At 43.2% G+C, this 21,019-nt stretch overlaps 3 protein-coding genes across 6 annotated transcripts in view; all 3 read right to left on the reverse strand.

Moving 5' to 3' along the window:
* Positions 1–18,252, reverse strand: part of LOC311358382 (titin-like) — a 150,724-nt gene extending 132,472 nt beyond the window's left edge. For all 4 annotated transcript variants that reach the window (XM_084478402.1, XM_084478401.1, XM_084478400.1 and 1 more), the window contains exons 1-2: positions 18,207–18,252; positions 13,367–13,645 (exon numbers count right to left, since the gene is read on the reverse strand). In XM_084478402.1, the coding sequence (XP_084334528.1) occupies positions 13,367–13,645; positions 18,207–18,231 (304 nt within the window). In that variant the 5' untranslated portion in view covers positions 18,232–18,252. The remainder of the gene's footprint in view (positions 1–13,366; positions 13,646–18,206) is intronic.
* LOC311358714 (titin-like) lies at positions 14,788–18,197 on the reverse strand (the record flags this gene model as incomplete). Its single annotated transcript, XM_084478841.1, has 2 exons — positions 14,939–18,197; positions 14,788–14,792 (listed from the first exon to the last, which is right to left on the reverse strand). Exons 1-2 carry the CDS (start codon positions 17,982–17,984, stop codon positions 14,788–14,790), a joined length of 3,051 nt encoding a protein of 1,016 aa, XP_084334967.1. The 5' UTR covers positions 17,985–18,197.
* Positions 18,253–20,783: 2,531 nt separating the features above from the next.
* LOC311358860 (titin-like) overlaps positions 20,784–21,019 on the reverse strand; it is a gene marked incomplete at its 3' end in the record, with an annotated part of 15,088 nt that continues 14,852 nt past the window's right edge. Inside the window, exon 21 of the mRNA XM_084478962.1 lies at positions 20,784–20,808. Coding sequence (XP_084335088.1) covers positions 20,784–20,808 — 25 coding nt within the window. The remainder of the gene's footprint in view (positions 20,809–21,019) is intronic.

Below are 21,019 nucleotides of genomic sequence, written 5' to 3' on the forward strand. Positions count from 1 at the left end.
TATCATGCACCATCTGAGGAAATGGAGATAGTGTCTGAGGAGGATAGGAGAGTAATAGAAAGCTGTTGGCAGTTTAGTGTTTTTGCCTTTACCTAGACGGACATGAGCGTGACAGAAATCACTTCCAGCTGCATTAGAAATTTCACAGGAGTAATTCCCTGCAGCTGTTGGGCGGTCGCTGTAGAGGACCTCCAGAGAGCAGGTGGAGTCAGTAGTTAGGACATTATACTGGTATGACGCCCAGATCAACTTGTCGTCTTTCTTCCAGGTGACTTGGACCCTCTGGCTTCCAGTGTACTTGCACACTAGTTTCAGAGGTTGACCAACTCTAAAGCTAGTGTCCTCCAGCTTCTTGATGAAGCGAACTGGCTCTGTGAGAAGCAGTGATGAGAGAAGCAAGGTTAGTGAGGTATTAAAGAGCAATATGGCTTTAGTCAGCATTAACCCTGAGGCTACTACAGAATGGAATGGCTTGGTTCTATCAGAGACTGCTATACTGTCTCACCATGGTTAGTATATCTATATGCCTCCACAAGGCGCAGTAATGATGAAGTAATGCTAGGTTGCTCTGAATTGCCATGGGCGAATTCGAGGACATGAGGTCAGCATTTTCCAAAAGCTGAGTTTCACCAGTCAACACAAAAAGACAGAACTAGAGTTTAAAACATCCCCACCCTGGAAGGACTTTTACAAAAAACTCAGTTTTCAGTGCCATAAAACATGGTTTTGGTTTGGATGAATGGCCAAAACAAGAAAACTTGTCAATGATTTCTTCCAGTTCCATCTTAGATGTGCAATGAAATGTATCTGGACAACATCCTCAAAGTAGTGGAAGGACATGAACTTCTGATCGTCATCCGTGCTTTAGACATTGAATTGAAGGAAAGATTCTGTAACGGTTAAAGATTCTGTTTACAGTAGTGATTGTTTCATGTTTCCATTATTGAAGAGACTAGTTGCGTTATTCTCTGTAAGCAGGCTTATGAGGGATTTCATGCACATTTGAGGAAATGCAGATAATGACAGGAGGTTAGCAGAGGAATGGACTGCTGTTGGCAGGTTAGTGCTTCTGGCTTTACCTAGACTGACATGAGCATGACAGACATCACTTCCAACTCCATTTGATATTTCACAGGAGTATTTCCCAGCAGCTGCTGGGCGGTCGCTGTAGAGGACCTCCAGAGAGCAGGTGGAGTCAGTAGTTAGGACATTATACTGATATGACGCCCAGATCAACTTGTCGTCTTTCTTCCAGGTGACTTGGACCCTCTGGCTTCCAGTGTACTTGCACACTAGTTTCAGAGGTTGACCGACTCTAAAACTAGTGTCTTCCAACTTCTTGTTGAAGCGAACAGGCTCTGTGAGAAGCAGTGATGAGAGAAGCAAAGTTAGTTAGGTATTAATGAGCAATGTGGCATTAGTCAGTATTAACCCTGAGACTTCTACAGTATGGAATGGATTGGTCTTATCAGAGACTGCTGTAGTGTCTCACCAGGAGAAGCAAGGTTAGCCCAGTCTATAGGGGGCAGGAAGTCTAACCATTGGGTGCGTTTTTCAGCTGCGCCAATTCTAAAGTTTGGTGATGGTGTATATTGAAAATCTGATGGATATGTGGACCAAGAAGTATTGGGTTCAGTATATCTATATGCCTCCACAAGGTGCAGTAATGATTAAGTAATACTAGGTTTATCTGAATTGCCATGGACAAATTCGAAAAAGAGTTTAAAACATCACCACCCTTGAAGGACTTTTACAAAAGCTCAGATTTCAGTGACCTAAAATATTGTTTTGGTTTGGATGAAAGGCCAAAACAACACAACCAGTCAAGGATTTATTTGAGGTCCATCTTAGATGTGCAGTGAAGTGTATCCTCAATGTAGTGGAAAGACCTGAACTTCAGATTGTCATCCGTGCTTTAGACATTGAATTGAAGGAAAGATTCCTTAATAGTTGGAGGTCATGTTTACAGTAATGATTGTTCCATGTTTCCAGTATTGAAGAGACTAGTTGTATTATTCTCTGTAAGCAGGCTTATGAGGGATATCATGCACCGTCTGAGGAAATGGAGATAGTGACTGAGGAGGTTAGCAGAGGAATGGAAATCTGCTGGCAGGTTAGTGCTTTTGTCTTTACCTAGACGGACATAAGCGTGACAGACATCACTTCCAGCACCATTAGAAACTTCACATGAGTATTTCCCTGCAGCTGCTGGGCGGTCGCTGTAGAGGACCTCCAGAGAGCAGGTGGAGTCAGTAGTTAGGACATTATACTGGTATGACGCCCAGATCAACTTGTCGTCTTTCTTCCAGGTGACTTGGACCCTCTGGCTTCCAGTGTACTTGCACACTAGTTTCAGAGGTTGACCAACTCTAAAACTAGTGTCCTCCAGCTTCTTGATGAAGAGAACTGGCTCTGTGAGAAGCAGTGATGAGAGAAGCAAGGTTAGTTTGGTATTAATGAGCAATGTGGCGTTAGTCAGCATTAACCCTGAGACTACTACAGTATTGAATGGCTTGGTCTTATCAGAGACTGCTGTAGTGTCTCAGCAGGAGAAGCAAGGCCATCATCACATTCTAAGGGCAGTCCACAATAATGTATTTTTTAAAGCTTATTTGTTCATTCTGGAAAGAATTTTCATTCACACCATCTGTTTAGCAAAATATCGTTAGGAGAACTCAAAAACTATTGGTAGTTCTCTGATAAGCTTGCCGGGTCAGTAGGGGGCAGGAAATCTAACCATTGAGCATATTTTTCAGCTGAGCCATTTCTAAAGTTTGGTGAAGGTGTACATTCTGTTCAGTCTGATGGCGATGTGGAATGAGAAGTATTGCGTTCAGTATATCTATATGCCTCCACAAGGCACCATAATGATTAAGTAATACTAGGTTGATCTGAAGTGCCATGGACGAATTCGAGGACATGAGGTCAGCGTTTTCCAAAAGCTACGTTTTACCGGTCAACACAAAAAGACAAAAAAGGGTTCAAAACATTTCCACCCTGGAAGGACTTTTACAAAAGCTCAGTGCCCTAAAACATTGTTGTGGTTTGGATGAAAGGCCAAAACAAGACAACCAGTCAAGAATTTCTTCCAGTTCCATCTTAGATGTGCAGTGAAATGTATCTCCACAACATCCTCAAAGTAGTGGAAGGACATGAACTTGTGATCGTCATCCGTGCTTTAGACATTGTATTGAAGGAAAGATTCCCTAACTGTTGGAGGTCATGTCTTCAGTAGTGTTTGTTTCATGTTTCCAGTATTGAAGAGACTAGTTGCGTTATTCTCTGTAAGCAGGCTTATGAGGGATATCATGCATCATTTGAGGAAATGGAGATAGTGACTGAGGAGGTTAACCGAGGAATGGAAAGCTGTTTGCAGGTCAGTGCTTTTGCCTTTACCTAGACTGACATGAGCGTGACAGACATCACTTCCAGCTCCATTAGTAATTTCACAAGAGTATTTCCCTGCAGCTGCTGGGCAGTCGCTGTACAGGACCTCCAGAGAGCACGTGGAGTCAGTAGTTAGGACATTATACTGGTATGAAGCCCAGATCAACTTGTCGTCTTTCTTCCAGGTGACTTGGACCCTCTGGCTTCCAGTGTACTTGCACACTAGTTTAAGAGGTTGACCTACTAAGAAATGAGTGTCCTCCAACTTCCTGATGAAGTGAACGGGCTCTGTGAGAAGCAGTGATGAGAGAAGCAAGGTTAGTTAGGTATTAAAGAGCAATGTGGCGTTAGTCAGCATAAACTCTTCTTCTGTATAGAGGAGTCAAAGTGGTTTCATCTATTTTCCCACCTACTGTCTCCTGTCTCACCTCCTACTGGATAGAACGTTTTAGTCATGCGGTAATCAGTGAATGTATAGGTAGAAGATCTGAGCATCACCTTTAACAGTTACTATGCAGCTGCAGGATTCAGATGCCACCCGGTTCTCAGCCTTACAGATAAATTCTCCAGCATCAAACTTGGTTGTCTTACTCAATTTTAGAGTGGCAACACCTTTTGAAAAGTCCATTGAGCAAGTATTGGACTTGCATATTTTTCTGTTTGCTTTAAACCAAGCTACTGAAAAGTCAGGTGTTCCTGCGATACGGCAGCTCAGGGTAAGGGCATCACCGGCATATACTTCTGAAGGCTTCAATTCTTCAACAAAGTAAGGTCGTTCTACAGTAACAGAAGAATTAGTGAGTTTTAGCCGAGATGATGAAGTAATGATTGAATGTTTAAACTACTAGTAGACCAAGACTTGTTCAACTTTACCTAAAATAGAGATTTGAGCTTCACACTTGTCACTTCCAACTCCATTGTCAACATCACAAGAGTATGTTCCAGCTGCCTCCATCTTGTCGCTGTTGAGGACCTCCAGGACACAAGAGGTGTCTGTTGTTATGATGTTGTACTGGTAAGAAGCCCAAATTAAGTCACCGTCTTTCCTCCAGGTCACTTCCACCCGGGGGGTGCCAGCAAATGTGACTTCAAGCCTCAGAGGCGTTCCTTTCTCACAGGAAATGTTCCATAGCTTCTTCACAAAGTGGACTGGTTCTGGTAAAGTAATGTTGGTTAGTTTAAATAATATCTCATTCACAAGCAGGCACTGACAAAAAAAGAATAGATTTTCTCAGGTTAATTGTAATTCTAACCAACCTTTTACAAACAAGGTGAATGAGATGCTTTCCTTCCCAGCATCATTGATGGCCTGACAGGTATATTCCCCTGCATGGCTCTTCTCCACAGTGTTCAGCACAAGAGTAGCTACATCCTCCCTCAAGGAAACATCACAGCACCTTCCATGGAGCATTTCTTTAGCTCCCCTGAACCATCTCACCTTGAGTGGCCCACTGCCCTTCACTCTGGCCGAGAACGTGACATTTTTTCCAGGGAGACTTTCTTTCATGTCAGGTGTTTCCAGAAAAGAGGGAGGTTCTAATTTGAAGAAATTAAGTGTTGTAAAATTCTGGTATGCAGAAGATCCCATTTTGGATAAAACACGTTTGAGCAGTGATGATTCCTTCTATACTTTAACTACAAACCTTTGACAGTCATTGAAGCGCTAGTTTCACTGCTTCCTGCAGCGTTAGTAGCTTTGCAGGTGTATTTCCCAGAGTCAGACAACTGGACGGTTGGAACTCTGATTTTACATGTGTTATCAATGAGGCTTAAATCAAAGCTTGGGCAACTCTTGATCTCCTGCCCATTGTGGAACCAAGAGATGGTGAAAGGAGCTGAACCAGCCACCTTACACTCCATGTCTCCTGGTCGACCAGCAACTAGAGGAGTGTCTCTCAGCTTCCGTATGAATGTTGCTGGAATCATCTTATCTGTTATAAAAAAAGACTTTGCTTTCAAAGAAGTCCTGAAACATCATCAGCATGGAATCATAGTGGATGATAATTAGACTAAAGATGTGATGAGTACCGACCTGAGACAGAGAGTTTAATATTGCACAATGCTTTCCCAATGTTATTTTGAATCTCTAGCTTGTACACTCCTGTATCTGCCTTGTCAACAGGTTGAATCTTCAGAACCATCACTTTATTTGAAAAAGACATCTTAAACTTTGTGCTGGTAGAAAGCTCTCGGTTGTCCTTGAACCACCTGGGCTTGAGCTCTGCTGAGCCAGATACAGACACCTCAAGAGCTGCACTGTCTCCTGACTTCACATTTAAAGTCTCAGGGAAATCCACAATAGCAGCAGGTTCTAGAAATTATGAAAGAACAGGTAAAAATAATTGAATCCTATAAGAAAATATGCTTGACCTAAAGTGTAATGTGTAAATTCCAATGGTATACAGACCTAAAACAGTGACCAGCGAGACACACTCGGCCTGGCCAGAGTCGTTCTTCAGCTGGCAGGTGTATTTGCCAGATGTGGTGTGGTCTGCTGTTGGAACTGTGAGGGTGGCCTCACCATTAAGATAACTGATTATCCTGTTGTCACCATCCCTAAGGATGTGATCCTTGTCCTGAACCCAGGACACGGTAATGGGTTCAGAGCCTTTAACTTTAGCTGTCAGCGTGAGTTGCTGACCAGCTCTTACCGACTGCTCTGCCAGATTCTGGACGAAAGATGGTGGTTCTGGATGATTGATGGAGGAAATATGTTGCCGTGAAAAGATGATTTGAATCAAGGGTTTTGGTATAATTGTAAGAGTCCCTGCTGGTAATTGCTGGAAATAGTACAAACCTCTCAAGTTAACGGTGGCATGGCAGGTGTTACTTCCTACATTGTTTGTTACTCTGCATTCATATAGACCAGCATCTGTCATGTCTAGCTTCATGATGTGAAGAGCAGCCGAAGCTCCTTCACTGACCATGCGGTATTTATGGTTCTCCTTCAAGGCCCTCTTTTCTTTGTACCAGTTCACCTGGAAAGGAGGAGTTCCGGACAGCTCACAGTGCAAGCTACCATCTTTTCCTTTGATGACTTCCAGTATTTCCGGCTTTTTAATGAAAGATGGAGGCGCTAGAAAGTAGAATAACTTTGTTAACAAGATTAACGTTCTTTGTCAAGCAGCGTTGTTTGCACGCTTGGAAAAAAGATTGTCATGCTTGTGTTCAATCCATGCATGGATGGATAACATCAGACAGAATCAGTCGACATCATAAGGGATGGAGAGTATTTACTGAAATGGGAATGTAGCTCCTATCATGCCACAAGTTGTATGTAATTTCATCAGTGGTTGGGATAAATATTTGTGGTTTAAAGAATCATGCTTTCCGACACAATGAGACATCTGTGTTCCATGCTTGAAGAATTTCATACATATTTCAGAATTTCACGTCATAAATATGAACACAGCAAGAACTAGGATGCATGATTAAAATATTGAACACAGGGATCGTCACTCTTCGTAGAAAACAGGATTACATGACGAGAGTTTGATTAAGGGTCTGACCTTGAACTGTGAGTACAGTGCTGCAGCTTGCATTACCAGCATCATTGTACACTTCACAGGTGTAGACTCCGTTATCCTCAACACCTGTGGTACGCAGCTTAAGGTATGCGGTAGAATCAGCAAATCCTATATTATAGTTGTCTCCCATGGTAAGCTTTTGGTCATTTTTGTACCAGCATATTTTTAAAGAGGTTGCACTGTTCATCTTGCACTCAAAGCGGTGGCCCTCACGTTGCTTTACAAAGGTACTGGGAGTTAGCTTCACCAAGAACTGAGGAGGTTCTGCAAGGTCAAAAAACAAGAGGTTAATATGGGAGAAATCCAGACTTTATCTAATGGGTGAATAGAAGATGTGACCTGGGAATGAGATACTGAAAGAATATATTGCAGTTTAGGGTGTAAAGGAAGCATGGTAAGTCAGCTGGAGGGAACATGATCCGTGGAATGAAAAAATAAGTTAAATCAAGAAAAATAGTTAATTGAGCGGAGGTAGACAAAAAAAAAAAAAAGAGTAGTCCAACCTTTCACAATCAACTTTGCTGCACATTTCTCAGTGCCTGCTTGGTTGGTAACTTGACAAGAATAAATCCCAATTTGCAATGCTCCAACAGAGTGAAGGATTATTGTAGAGGAGGTTTTATTTATTTTGATGACACATGACGGTGTGCTGAAGAGTTCGATGTTGTCTTTAAACCATTTAACAGTGAAAGGAGGAGTTCCTTCAAATGCACTCCTCATATGGACAGAAGAGTTTTGAAGCACAATCTGAGGTTCCGGTCTATCTATGAATTTGGGTGGCACTGAAACCCACACAGAAAACACATATGATACAGCTGATCGACATTTAAACAGAGAATAAATAGATCAAACTAATAAGTTCTAACCTTTAGCTGTAAGTACTCCACTGCATACACAACTCCCTGCTTCGTTCATTATTCTACAGGAATACTCCCCTGTGTCATTGCTCTCACTGAGTCTCAGCTGCAATAAGATTATATTTTCTGCATGGGACAGGATGTATTTTTTGCTAGCAGTGATGATTTTGCCTCCTTTTTTCCATTCAACGAATATTGGCAGAGAGCCAGCAACTTTACACTCAAAGGTTACAAGTGATTCCCAGATCTCCTGAATGTTGGTTAATTTCTTTATGAATGATGGAGGAATCGCTCCTCCTGTATTAAAGAATCATATTAACAAATGGTAAGAAACAGGAGGAAAATGGTTATCAAACCGTAAGATTGTTGTATTGAATTTCTGACCTACAACAAGCAAATTAACCTTTCACCTGCAAGAATATAAGTTAACTAAAGTCCTCAGCATGGGTAAAATGTCTGCTAGACAGCAGATTTCTGCCATCTTTGCCCCATCTGGTTCCTATCTTAGGTGTTGCCGCTATCCTGCATTCCAGACTGACTGGATCCCCCAGAGTCAATTTGACCACCTCATGCGTTTCTAGGATTTGAGTTGATGCTATATAAACCAAGGGTGAAAAAGTAATGTACATCATGCAAAGCTATCCTCATTCTGGATCTCACAGATGTAATATTCTGAGTCTGCCTTTTCAAATAAGTGCTCCAGCGAGGTGGAGGTGTTTTCCTCAACCAAAGAGCAGTCAGAGGTTCAAAGGTGGGGTGCCGGAGAACAGCACATTCAACTTGACCTTTGAGGTAAAACAGAAATGGATTCTAGCTTTTGTGAATGACAGGTATGAACCTGTTGGTTCTGTTGGTGGATGAAATGTGATATTTCACCTAAACAATTTAAACCTAAGCTTTGAATGAAAGGATGCCAGAACAATGCTAAGGATGCCAGCTAGCTTTGTTTCTAGCAGTGCAGGTTACGCTGCCAACATCTTTACTGTCAAGATGAGATTTCCCAGAAAGCCACATTTTCGAAGTTGTGTTTTTCCTCAGTCTGGATCACCTTCTCATCTTTGTACCACAAATTACCAACTTTTCAATGCAAATGGTTAGACAATGACAAATGCAGTAAATGCATGTGTAGAAGGTCCAACAAACCTGTCACTGTGAGAACAGCAACACATTTCTGACTTCCGGCTTCATTGTGTGCATGACAAACATATTTCCCACTGTGCGTCTTCTGAGTGTTTTTCAAATTCAACACGGCAGTTTTGGCTTCATAAGACATCTTGATGTGCTCATCTTCTTTGAGCTCACAGTTGTCTTTGACCCAGGACACCTCCATGGGGAGTGATCCGGTTAGCATGCACTTTAGAGAGACCTCTGAGCCCACCTGGGACGTCAGGTCCTCTAGTCTCTGAACAAATGATGGTGGTTCTAGTGGAAGAAGATCACACAGATATCTAGTCTATCCATGTATATATATATATATACATAGCAGACAGCTTCTACAAGAGCCTGTGGCTTGTTTGTTAGAGTACCTTGTAATACATGAAACACCTTGAAAACTAACCTTTCAGTGATATGTGACAAGAACTAGATGTTTCTCCGACTTCATTTGTAACAGTGCACTGGTACTTCCCAGCATCTCCGGCCTCACACTTGGAGACCATAAGTGTAATGGTGTCTTTTTCAAAATGGATGTTATGCCTTCGGTCATTTTGGATGGGCTCACCATTATGGGAGCAATATAATTCAAAGGGGGAAGAGCCTGAGACTCTTCCTTCCAAGACAATGTCACATCCCTTTACCAGGTTGGCAGACTCTAGAGGCCTCACAAAAGCAGGAGGCTCTACAGTGGAGACAGGGTATTGTCACTTTTACACACACACACACACACACACACCCGTAAGACTTGACATTAAAACATGAGACATGAAAAGCTGAAACCAACCTTTGACTGTTACAGTACAGATGCAGCGATCGCTACCTGCCGCACTCAACGCCACACAGACATATTCTCCACTATCCTCCACGCTACTGTCTATCACCTCCAGAGAGGCCACTGAGTTAGAGAAACACACCAGCTGTCTGTAGTTTGAAATGATCTCACAGCCATTCCTAAACCAATTCACACTAAGCCCAGGGCTGTCCTCTACTTTGCAAGACAATGTCAGAGGCTGTCCCGTTTTCACTAGACGTGCAGGAACAAGCTTCAATGAAAAGGATGGTGGTTCTGTAAATAACAGCATTAATTAGGACAAAGAAACATACATGAAGACAGAATAGCAGGGTTTATCGTCTGAGATAAAAATGTAAACGGCACCTTTCACAACGAGGACAGCAGTACAGTCCACTTTCCCAGCATCGTTGGATATTTGGCATGTGAACTTAGCAGAGTCGCTGGGTTTCACTGAGTGGAGTTCCAAGGTGCTGGATAAGGCATCTTTCTTAATTAAATATGAGCCTCCAGTGGAAATTTCCTTTTCTTCTCTGAACCACTTGACAGCCAAAGGAGCTGTTCCAGTGAAGGCTGATTTCAAAGAAACAGTACAGCCTTCTTTTACCTCCCGGTTATCTGGTTTCACTGTAAAAGCTGGGGGTTCTAGAAAAACAATGTTAACAAATTCAAGGTCATGATCATCATCAACTTATAGTCAGAATGGATCTCTCTGTTCCTACACTGACCAATGGTATTTGAATGTAACTTTTCTGACCTTTGACACATAGAGTTCCAGTGTCGTCCTTCTGACCAGCCACGTTGGTCAGTCGGCATCTATAATTGCCTCCATCACTTAGCCCCAGGCTCCTTATAAGGAGAACAGCCATGTTCTCCTTCGTTTCAACCTTATATTTTGCATCACTGTGGATTTCTTTATCATCTCTATACCAACAAACATCAATTGGTTGTGTCCCACAGAATTTGCATTCCATGGTAATATCATTACCAATATTTGCATTTAGTTTCTTTAGAGTTTTAGTGAAGGAAGGGGGAACTGCTCGACCTGTGTAAGAAAATGGATGGTCACTGGGAGTACGTTTCAAAACTCTTAACTAGGAAATTCAGAACGTTATTTGCACTTAAAACTAACCTAGGACGGTAACGGTGCATGAGCACTGGTCCTTGCCCACTTTGTTGGACACCTCCATCCTGAATTCAGAAGATTCGTCTTTTTCTGTTGCCAGAATCTTTAACATGGCAGTTTTCTCCTTCAGAGTGATTTTGTATTTACGACCACTCATCACCTCCTTTCCATCTTTAAACCATTGCACCTTGAGGTCTGGGCTTCCAGCAATTCTACATTCCAAGGTGGCTGAATCTCCTGCAGTCACACTAATGGACTCTGCAGGTTCTACGATTCTGGCGGGTTCTGAGGTAAGATATTATAATTTTATTAATATAACACTTTAATAGCCACTACATTTGTAAAAAAAATTGGCTAGTTCAAAGAAAGATTGACTAAAACAAACCTTGGACTGTTAGAATAGCTTCACATGTCTGACGTCCTGCAGCATTTTCGACTTGGCAGGCATACTTTCCAGCATTTGCCACCTCAACAGATGAGAATGTAAGGCTGGCAACATTGTTCTCAAACCTCATGCTGATATTGGGATCGTCATCTCTTAGGATCTCAGAGTCTTTTGTCCATTTAACAGTGAGTGGAGCTGATCCTTTTATGCTGCCCTGAAGTTTGACTGTGTTTCCTAGCACAGCCACAATGCTCTCAAGTCTCTTTGAGAATGCTGGTGGTTCTGAAATAATTTTTTCAACAATAAAATATTTATACTGATGTGAAGAGCTGATGTTACCGAAAGAGAAATAGCTAACATTTGGTATTTTTTGTTCTTTTGTACATTTTTAACACTAACCTTTCTGCTTAGCCATTGCCTTGGAGGATGCTACACCAACTGCATTTGATACATCACACTTATAATCTCCAATATCAGAACTTTCAAAAGAATGGATCTCAAGAGAGGACATGGAGCCCTGTGACACTATTCTGTATTTCCCGCCTGCAGAAATACGTTTTCCATTCTTCAGCCAGGTCACCTCAAACGGTGCTGAGCCCTCAATCTCACAGTCAAACGTGGCAACAGATCCTCTCACTGCTTCAACAGAAAGCAGGTCCTTCACGAAACTGGGGGGTTCTGAGAGAGAACACACAATTTGCTTAGTAAATTTATTTAAACTTTCTTTATAGTCCCAATAACGCCTATCAAGCTTACAGACCTTTCACAGTAACTTTACTGGTGCAGCTCTCACAGCCTGATTCATTTAGGACCTCACAGGTGTAGTTTCCACTGTCTGACAGCATGACACTTCTCAGCTCCAGAGTAGCAACACTGTCCTTCAGGCTGATGCTATACCTGTCCCCTGAGGACAGCTTTCTGTCGTTGAGGAACCAAGACGTTTGAAGGTCTGGGGAACTGCTTACAGTGCACTGCAGCTGAGCAGAGCTGCCCTGCTTCCAGGCCACAGTGCTCTCCAGCCTCTTTATGAAGCCTGGAGCCTCTGCACAGGATGGTTCCATGGTTACAGAGATCGAACATATCAAGACGGCATCATATAACACAATCAAAACTTAAAAAAATAATAATAATAATTGACCATAAAAAGGTTTTAAGGGAAGCAGGTTACTTGGTTCTTTCTGGGTTGTTCATTTCCAGTACTGCACATTTGCAAGAGCTTCAAATGCTGCAGTATCCATGAAATTATCTAAATGGTCTTACCTTGCACCCTGACTGAGGCAGAGCATGTTGTACTTCCAGCGTCGTTTGTGGCTTTGCATACATATTGGCCACAATCTTTCAGTGTGATCTTTGGGATATCAAGCATGACCCTTTTCCTCTCAAAAGAGAGTTTACAATCGGGAGATTGGTGGACTTTTCGCCCATCTCTGGTCCATATAATGGTCACCCCAGTGTCCTTGTCCACTTGGGCCTCCAGGTGGAGAGGAGCCCCAACAACAGCTGCCACAGAGCCAAGGAGTGTCACAAAGATGGGTGTGGCAATGACACTGAGCTCTGTGCTGCACATAGCGGTCCCAGCGCTATTAGACACTCTACAGAGGTAAACCCCCTGGTCTGACAGCTCCACATTGGGGATTTCAAGAGTGTGTTTATTCTTTTCTGAAGAGGTGTGGTAGTGTGGTACATCAGGTAAGACTTGATCGTCTTTGTGCCAGACAATATTGAGTGGAGCCGATCCTGTTACTACACACAGCATGGTGGACTTCTTTCCCACACACACAACCTGAGATTCAGGCTTACGTATAAAGGCTGGAAGGAAGGTTTCTATGAAGATTCAAAATAAATATAAAAAATGACATTAGTCACAAAGATATTATACCCTGTCCAAAAATGAAAAACCAACCTCTCAACATTGAAGAGAAGCCCAAAATAATAACAAAAACCGCCCCAGCATAATGGTTACCAGGCTTATAATAGAATGAGATCAACTTCTCTTTGCAGATCTCAGTAGGAATCCAAACACAAGCCTACTTAGCAAACACCAATAGAAAGGAAAGGTTTCAGCAGGAAAATGGAAGAAAAAAGGACACAGGAAGGATACAGAAAGACGATTTAAAGACCACGCTGTGGTTCTCTTACCAGTGACATTCAGGGTGGCGGAGCAGCTGTCGGCGCCGTGCTGGTTGGAGGCCTTGCAGCAGTACTCCCCGCTGTCAGCCTTGGTGGGGCTTATAAGCTCCAGAGAGGAGACATTGAAGCGGCTGATGATTCTGCATCTGTCCCCATCTTTAATAGGCTTTTCTTCCTTGAACCATTTGAAGTTGACATTTGGGGCATCCTCAGTGTCACATTCAAACTTGGCGTTGTTCCCAACATTGACCTCCAGGGGCACTAGTCTGTGCCTGAACACCGGTTTCACTGCAAGGAAAGGAAAAACATTCAGTACATGGATCCTAGGGAAGGGTTAAACTTAACTGGCAAGATGGTGAACCTAGGATATGAAACATGGAAGGATTATACTGGAGGTGGAGGTGGTTAACTGGTGAAATCAGGAAAACCGAGGATGTAAGGTTAACCTAAAGTGATTGGAGGAGGAAATGCTGTTAGGAAGTATGGATGAGCTGGGAAAAGAGAAGAGAATGCATGCAGACAAAGTCTCAGAAGGGGTGAGGAAAGAGTGGAAGACATGGTAGATTCCCTGATGAAGGCGAGTGGATGGGAGGAAGACTTGTGGAGATTCTTGTGTTGATGAAAAGATGATCTTGGAGGTAAAAGTGTGAACTCTGTTTGATGAAAACCTTGAATCTCAAAGAGTACTTTTGGACAATTAGCTATCACTAGAATGAAAAATATTAAATTATTATATTTGTATGAATACATATGAATATATATATAATCAAAAGTATTTTCCTTATTGTCACAATTTAAGCCAGATATTTGATGGTAGATAAAGCCTGATTTAAATGTAAGCATTCCTAAGGGAAATAAATGAGTTAAATGTTTTTCACATGACAGCAGTAGTATTATTATGGGATGGTGATATCAAAGTAATCCTCATTTTCAAACCTCTTGAGACCACAGTCAGTCTTGAGGATGTTGTTGTCTTGCCAGCTTCGTTCTCAGCCTCACAAATATATTCTCCTTGATGCTTCTCCTTGATAACTTTGTTGATAATCAGTGTGTATGTGTCATTGTCCTTAGAGCACTTGAACTCTTTGCCAGATTTGAGCAATTTACCATTGAAAAGCCAGTTAACCTTGGTGACGTACTTAATGGTGGTGCTTAAAACAGCATGACTGTGCTCCTCAATGCACTCATCATCTAGAGGGTTCACAACTATGGGATAGTCTATGATACTGTCCGAGGACTCACTGATCATAAAGGCCTCAGAGAGATACTCTTCCTTGGTTTCTCTATTAACTTTAACGTGCTGTTCAACAGACACCTTGGCCACAGTGTTGGTCAGATCAGATGCTCCCTCATCCTGCTGGGGACCTAACCCTAACTCCAGGATCTCTGAGCAATCCTGAACAGAGGCACTTTTATAGGTAACCCTGTCCTCAGTCTTCACAGAAGCAGAATGAGACACAGGGGAATGCCAACCCCTTGTTCTTTCTGATACAGTAATAGAGTCCACTACAGATGTCAGAAGCTCTTTCGAGAGTGCAGAGGCTGCATGTGCCTTTTGAGGCCTGTCTAGCAGCATAGTACTGGGCTGTTCTAGAGTCAGGACCTGGGACTCCTGGTAAACTATAGAGTGGAAGGCTGCCTGCAGTTCAGACCTCATGTCAGCTGTCTGGGGGTACTCACCGTCAAAAGCCAGAGAGATTTCTATGGATGCACCAGATGACGTGACAAGGTATGTAAACATTGCCAGTTTTGGCTCTTTCTGAACCCTAACTTCCTGGATCTGTGCCGACTCTAACTTCCCCACCACATCGGCCAGTAGCAGTGGTTGTTCCTGGGCCACAGCAGACTGAAGCGCATCTTTCAGCTGACGTCTAATATTCACACTGGATGGTTTGGGAATCTGAATCACAAAGGTCAGCTCTTTGGGCAGGGCTGTGCTCTCTTCAGACTGTGGGGCCGTTAAAGAAAGTTTAGGCTGTCTGATAACACTGATTTTAGAGGACTCTGACTTGATAATATCTTGGGAAAACTCCCCTTTCAGCACACGCTTCTCGTCCATCATGATTGACTGTCTGACTGACTGGCCCTCCTGGATCTGAACTGCAAAGTCCTGCTCTGCTGCCTCTAGAGACAAGCTGATCTCAGTAGAGATCTCCTTCTTCTCAACCTGGATTGGCTCTGTGGGAACCTTAGGCTCTACAGCTGTCTGGCAGGTAAATTCATCCACAGCAGTCAGACTCTCGGTATGGCCCTCCTCCAAAGCCTGGCTGTCTTCTATGGTGGTCACATTCATCAAATTCCAATGCTCCTCCCTCTGAACTAAGGCACGCTCCTGTTTCATGTCATGGGTGAAAGGAGTCTCCCTTTGGAGTTCCATGGGGTGGGAGGTCACTTGTAGGATATTAAGAGGTCTAGGCTCAGATCCTAGCTGTGATTTAACTCCTGTCACAGACACATCAAGATCTTTGTGATTATCTGCTGTGATCTCCCTTCTCTCCTCAAAGGTGGCTGCATGCCTCCTGGTCTTCATCTGTTTCTGTGCTGCCACCTGCTGCTCTGGTTTGGTAATGCTAAGAAAACCCTCCTTAGGTAAAGCAGTCACATCTTGGACTGACTGAAGAAAAAAGGTTGGGGGCACCTCTTTCTTAGGCTGAACACTTTTTGATTTGGTTATTGCAGATAATCTAGAAGTAGTTTCACAAACCAATGACTTCTGCTCAGTCTGGGTGACTGGATATAGCAAAGCAGTAAGCTTACCGGCAATTGCTTGCTCTGATAAAGGCTTCTCACTCACAAATCTTCCCTCAGATTGTAAAATGTCCTGATCACAGATAACTTGTAAAAGCAGAAGTTGTTCCTTTTCGCTCTGGGACTGCAGAGATAAAGAGGATTCCAACCCTTGAATCAACCCTGAGTTCTCTGCTTGGATCTGGTAGGTTTCCTCGATGCACTGAGCAGACCGACATACTGTGTCTTTGCATGGGATCGCACTCTCTTCCTCTAATCGGCACATTGCAAACATGTTTTCTTTTGCTAAAATCAGAGTTGTTTCACTGACAGGTGCTAGAACTTGCTCAGGCCTTTCCTTGTCTATCAGAGGTTCAGTGGCTGATTCTAAAGCCACCAGAGGCTCTACGTGTCTCTCAGTTATGGGTAGCTGCCCAGCACAATTGGATGTGTACAGGATCTTTACGCCCTCTTTCACTCTAAAGCACTTCTGTTCCTGCTGCCTCACTATGAGGGCAGATGTTTCTTTGAGGATAGGTAAAGCAGACTGCACCTGGTAACCACACACCACCTGTTGGGGTTCAGAAGATGTGAGGAGCTGCTCTGATTCATTGTCTGGAAGGACCTCTGGTTTGACTGTTGTAAACGGAACAACCTCTTGAGCTATGGCTGACATGAGCCTAGACGGCTGCTCTTTAGCAAACTCCACCTCTACCAGCTCAGGGCTCAGGATGCGGTCGAAATGCTGCTCAATAAACTTCTGACTCTCCAGGACAGAAGAGGTGAACGCTGCCATGTGGAGCTGTTTGAGAGGGACTGCTGGAATGTGGGATGGATGGGCAGGAGCCACTGACACCCTCTCCTCTACTTCATGGGAATGCAGAACGGCAGCCTGGTAGGTGACCTGTTCTCTCTGGAGAGTGGCGGCAGAAATATTCAGCTCTCTAATGGTGCCCACCTGCTCACTGGGAATTACCTGCCTGTCCTCAGTGCCAATGGTGTAAACCATCTGATCTGAAATAGATCTTTCCTGTCCTGGAAGGCTGACCTGGTACAAGCGTGACTCTGTGGCATGCTCAGTCATGGTTACTTTGTAGCCTCTTTCTTGAATGACTGTGTGCTGTTCCTGCTGAACAGCCTCCCTGAAAACCACCAGTTCAGCACTACATGAAGCCTCTCCAAAATGGTTGGAGGCCTTACAAGTGTAGATGCCACTGTCCTCCTGTTTAATGCTCTCTATTTGGATGAGGCCAGAGCCATCTGAGTTGTTGACTATGATACAGAATCGACTTGGCTCAATGCGGTAGCTCCCTCTAAGCCACTGGACTTCAGGCAAGGGGCTTCCTGTTACCTTGTATCTAAACAACGCCTGACCCCCCTGAGTGGAATGAAGAGGTTCAATCTTTTGACTGAAGTCAGGGGGTTTGTTGGGTGGGTCATCCCCCTTTTCAACCTCCTTTTCATATCCCTCTAGGTCCTTCAAATGAACATGCAGGTATGAACTCCAGGTTGACTGACCAAAACGGTTGCTTACAGTACATGAGTACTCTCCTTCAAATGTCCTCTCAACTTTGTTAATGAGCAGACTGTATTCATCTTGCTCATGAGTGAATGTATGTGTAGATGAAGCTGTGATACCCTTCCCATTGTGGAACCATTGAACAGATGGCTTGGGAAAGCCAGCCACTGTGACAGTGAACCTAGCTGTTTCCCCTTCGGTCACAGCAGCTGGAGACAGCTGGCTAAGGAAAACTGGCTTTTCTTTTTTCTTCTCTAGAGAACTAGAGTAATGTGTGGGCTCTGGCTTGAGTTGGAGTGCTGTTGTTTCATGGTGCAAGTTAAGAACAGTTTGGTAAGACTCTTCATCCACCTTGGAGAAAGCTGAGTAGAATAATGACATTACATCACCTGCCCATACATTCAGTTACATTCAAAACAACAAAAGTTAAAATCATATGCATACATGCAAGTACTTGAGCATTTGCCTCTGACAAGAACAATTATTTGAAACACAATTTGAACAGAAGAATATGTACATTTATTTACAACTATTGAAAGAAACATGAGCAGATACATGTAATTACATTAGGTGTATATTAAAATATAATATAATGATATTTACCTTTAATTTCCTCCTTCTGCTCCATTACAGATCCCACCGCCGCTGCAGGAACTGAAATCATACAAAGATAAATTAATCTTAGTGTCCCCAAACTGTACAAGAGATGCATGACTGTTAGGATCAGTGATCATGCATCCTTATCCTCTAGTTCGTCTTTGTAACATGCTTTTGGACAGTCGATGCCATTCTGCTCTCAGGACAATAAAGAGTGGTGTAAATCAGCTCTCTCTCTCTCTCTCTCTCTCTCTCTCTCTCTCTCTCTCTCTCTCTCTCTCTCTCTCTCTCTCTCTCTCTCTCTCTCTCTCTCTCTCTCTCTCTCTCTCTCTCTCTCTCTCTCTCTCTCTCTCTCTCTCTCTCTCTCTCTCTCTCTCTCTCTCTCTCTCTCTCTCTCAAAGAATTAGCGAAACTGTCTCAAATAGACCAATTGATGGAGATCTGTCTTCTTGTTGCATGGTACGGTTGTTGAGTGAGCCTGTATTGTTTATGGTGTTGCATTGTTGAGTGAATCCTATTGTGCTGTGTTGTGCTGTTTTATTGTGTGTTTCTCTTGAGGCTTTGGTTCAGTGGAGGTGGAAGCATTGACCAGAGTGCTGAGCAGAAAGCATGCAGATGCAAACCTTTCATTACTCTGTGGCCCTCAGCATCCAGGGCTGAGCTGGCATTTTGGAAAAGAGAACCATTCCCTTGTCCAGCCCCAAAATTCTTAAAGTCTAGGCATGACAGAGAGTCCTTGATATTTAATCGGTTGTGAAGCCAAAGAAGAAAGGAGGTGGGAGCCCCCTTGAAGACACAGCAAAGAGCAAGCTCTCTGTTTTTGAGGAGCACATCTGGGCTTAGTTTGAGGAACAGCTCACGCTGGCTGGATACGGCTTTTCCTGGCACCACATCAGGGAAGTAAAGAAGGCTAAGGAGGTTGTGAGGTCTTGGGAAAGACTGAGGAGCCAGTTCCTCCAGTGGCTTGTCCCAAGCAGGGAGTTCTGCAGAAACCAGTTCCTCTAGCGGCTTTTCCAGACCAGAGAGCCCAGGAGGGTCCCTGTCTGTCTGGGACACTTTACGTACATAATCGCTTGGGGTGGAATTTTCTGCTTTGATAATTGCTTCTTTGGCTGGTTGAAAATAAAGTTAGGGAGAGGGATTAGGGATCAAAGGGCAGAAAATATAATTATTTTAAGATGTAGAAACTAAAGGGGTTAGTAGGATGGATGGATGATGTTAGCTGGAGGCGTGAATCAACTACAAATTGACAAACTAATGGTATAAAATGTTACAAACTAGCAGTGTTATTTCATCATATCTTTAGAGGTTATGCACTAAGATTAAAGATTAAAGTCATATTGAAGGATGAAGCAGTATTGTGAGCAGAGCGGATAGAAAGATGAGATTAAGGACAATAGAGAGTAACCACCTTCCACAATGAGCTGGGCAGAGCTACTGTTGTGGCCATGTGTGTTGCTGACCGTACAGCGATACACTCCCTGGTCTCCCAGGCTAACACTCTGGATGATCAGGGACAGAAGCCCTCCTCTCTCAGAGCTCCTCCTCCTCTCCGTCTCCCCCAGGCCATGGCCATTATGGTCCCACACAATGCAAGTGAAGGGCTGCCCATCGAAGGAGCAGCTAAACGTAGCCATCTCACCACTTTTAACCTGGACATCGGTCATCTCTAGGAGCAGTTTGGGGGAGGCTGGGAGACCCTCAGACGTGAAGCTCTGAACATCAACGCTCCTCAAAGAGGATAAGATTGTGGTAGACATGGAGGAGAACTCCGACACCATCTCCACACTGTGGGAGCTCTCTGACTGAACATGCTCTCTCTGAATGACCACTGTTTCACACTCAGAGCTAGCTAAGGCTTGTGCGTTTTCATCTGGGCAACAAGAAAGAGTAGAGGGATTAGGTCAACACATCATTGGTGACTTCTTCAGGTTACTGCATCAAAGCCTGGCAGGGTGCGGTTTGTGGTGCTTTGAAAGGCGGTTTGAGCCCTGATCAGTGATAGGCTCAGAAGCTGGTTTGAGTTCTGATCAGTGATAGGGTGGCTCAGTGGCTGATTTCCATGCAAGCTTTGGCAGGACAACACCTATGAATTATTTCCGTGCTTGAGTGTGTACAGAACCAGAAAACTAAATTTCCAAAGTTTCCATGTGCAAGTGACGCATTCCTCTGAAAAAGATTCATTCTTTACCAATCTCTTATTGTTAAAGTGTTTTTTATGCTGGAAAGAAAGTGTATCATGCAAGACACGCATTAAGAAAAGTGTGATTTCAGTGAGACAAACATCAAACATGGTGGGCTGCTTCTGTTGTCCAGCGTGCTTCAGGTTACAAGTCAACTTCCAATCAGACATTAGATTGAATATATACTCTATACTATACTAGTATAGAGCAGGGCTTCTTAAACATTTCATCTCGGGACCCTAAAGACTTTTAAATTATGTCAGAACACTGTGTTTTATGGTGGGTCCCAAAGTTTAAGAAACCCTCATAAATAGTATATACTATATTGTATATACTATATACTTAAATATACTATATATAGACAATGCTGGCCCCAGAACTAACATATACTATTCTAGTTCTAGTACTCAAATCTTCCTGGCATGCTGGACAAACAAACAGAGAAACCGAGCCACGTATCCTAAGGCTTCTATTGGCTCCATTAAGGTTGCATTTTAGCCAATAGATGCTGTTTTGGCAGAATACATCTGCCAAGAGTCTCAAAAGAAAGTAGGATTATCTAGGGAGATTACTTCATATACAGTATATATATATATTTTTTAACAGATGTAGCCTTTATCACATACAATATGTACT

This window comes from Micromesistius poutassou (assembly GCF_964030765.1).
Source record: "Micromesistius poutassou genome assembly, chromosome: 14".
Lineage (NCBI taxonomy): Eukaryota > Metazoa > Chordata > Actinopteri > Gadiformes > Gadidae > Micromesistius > Micromesistius poutassou.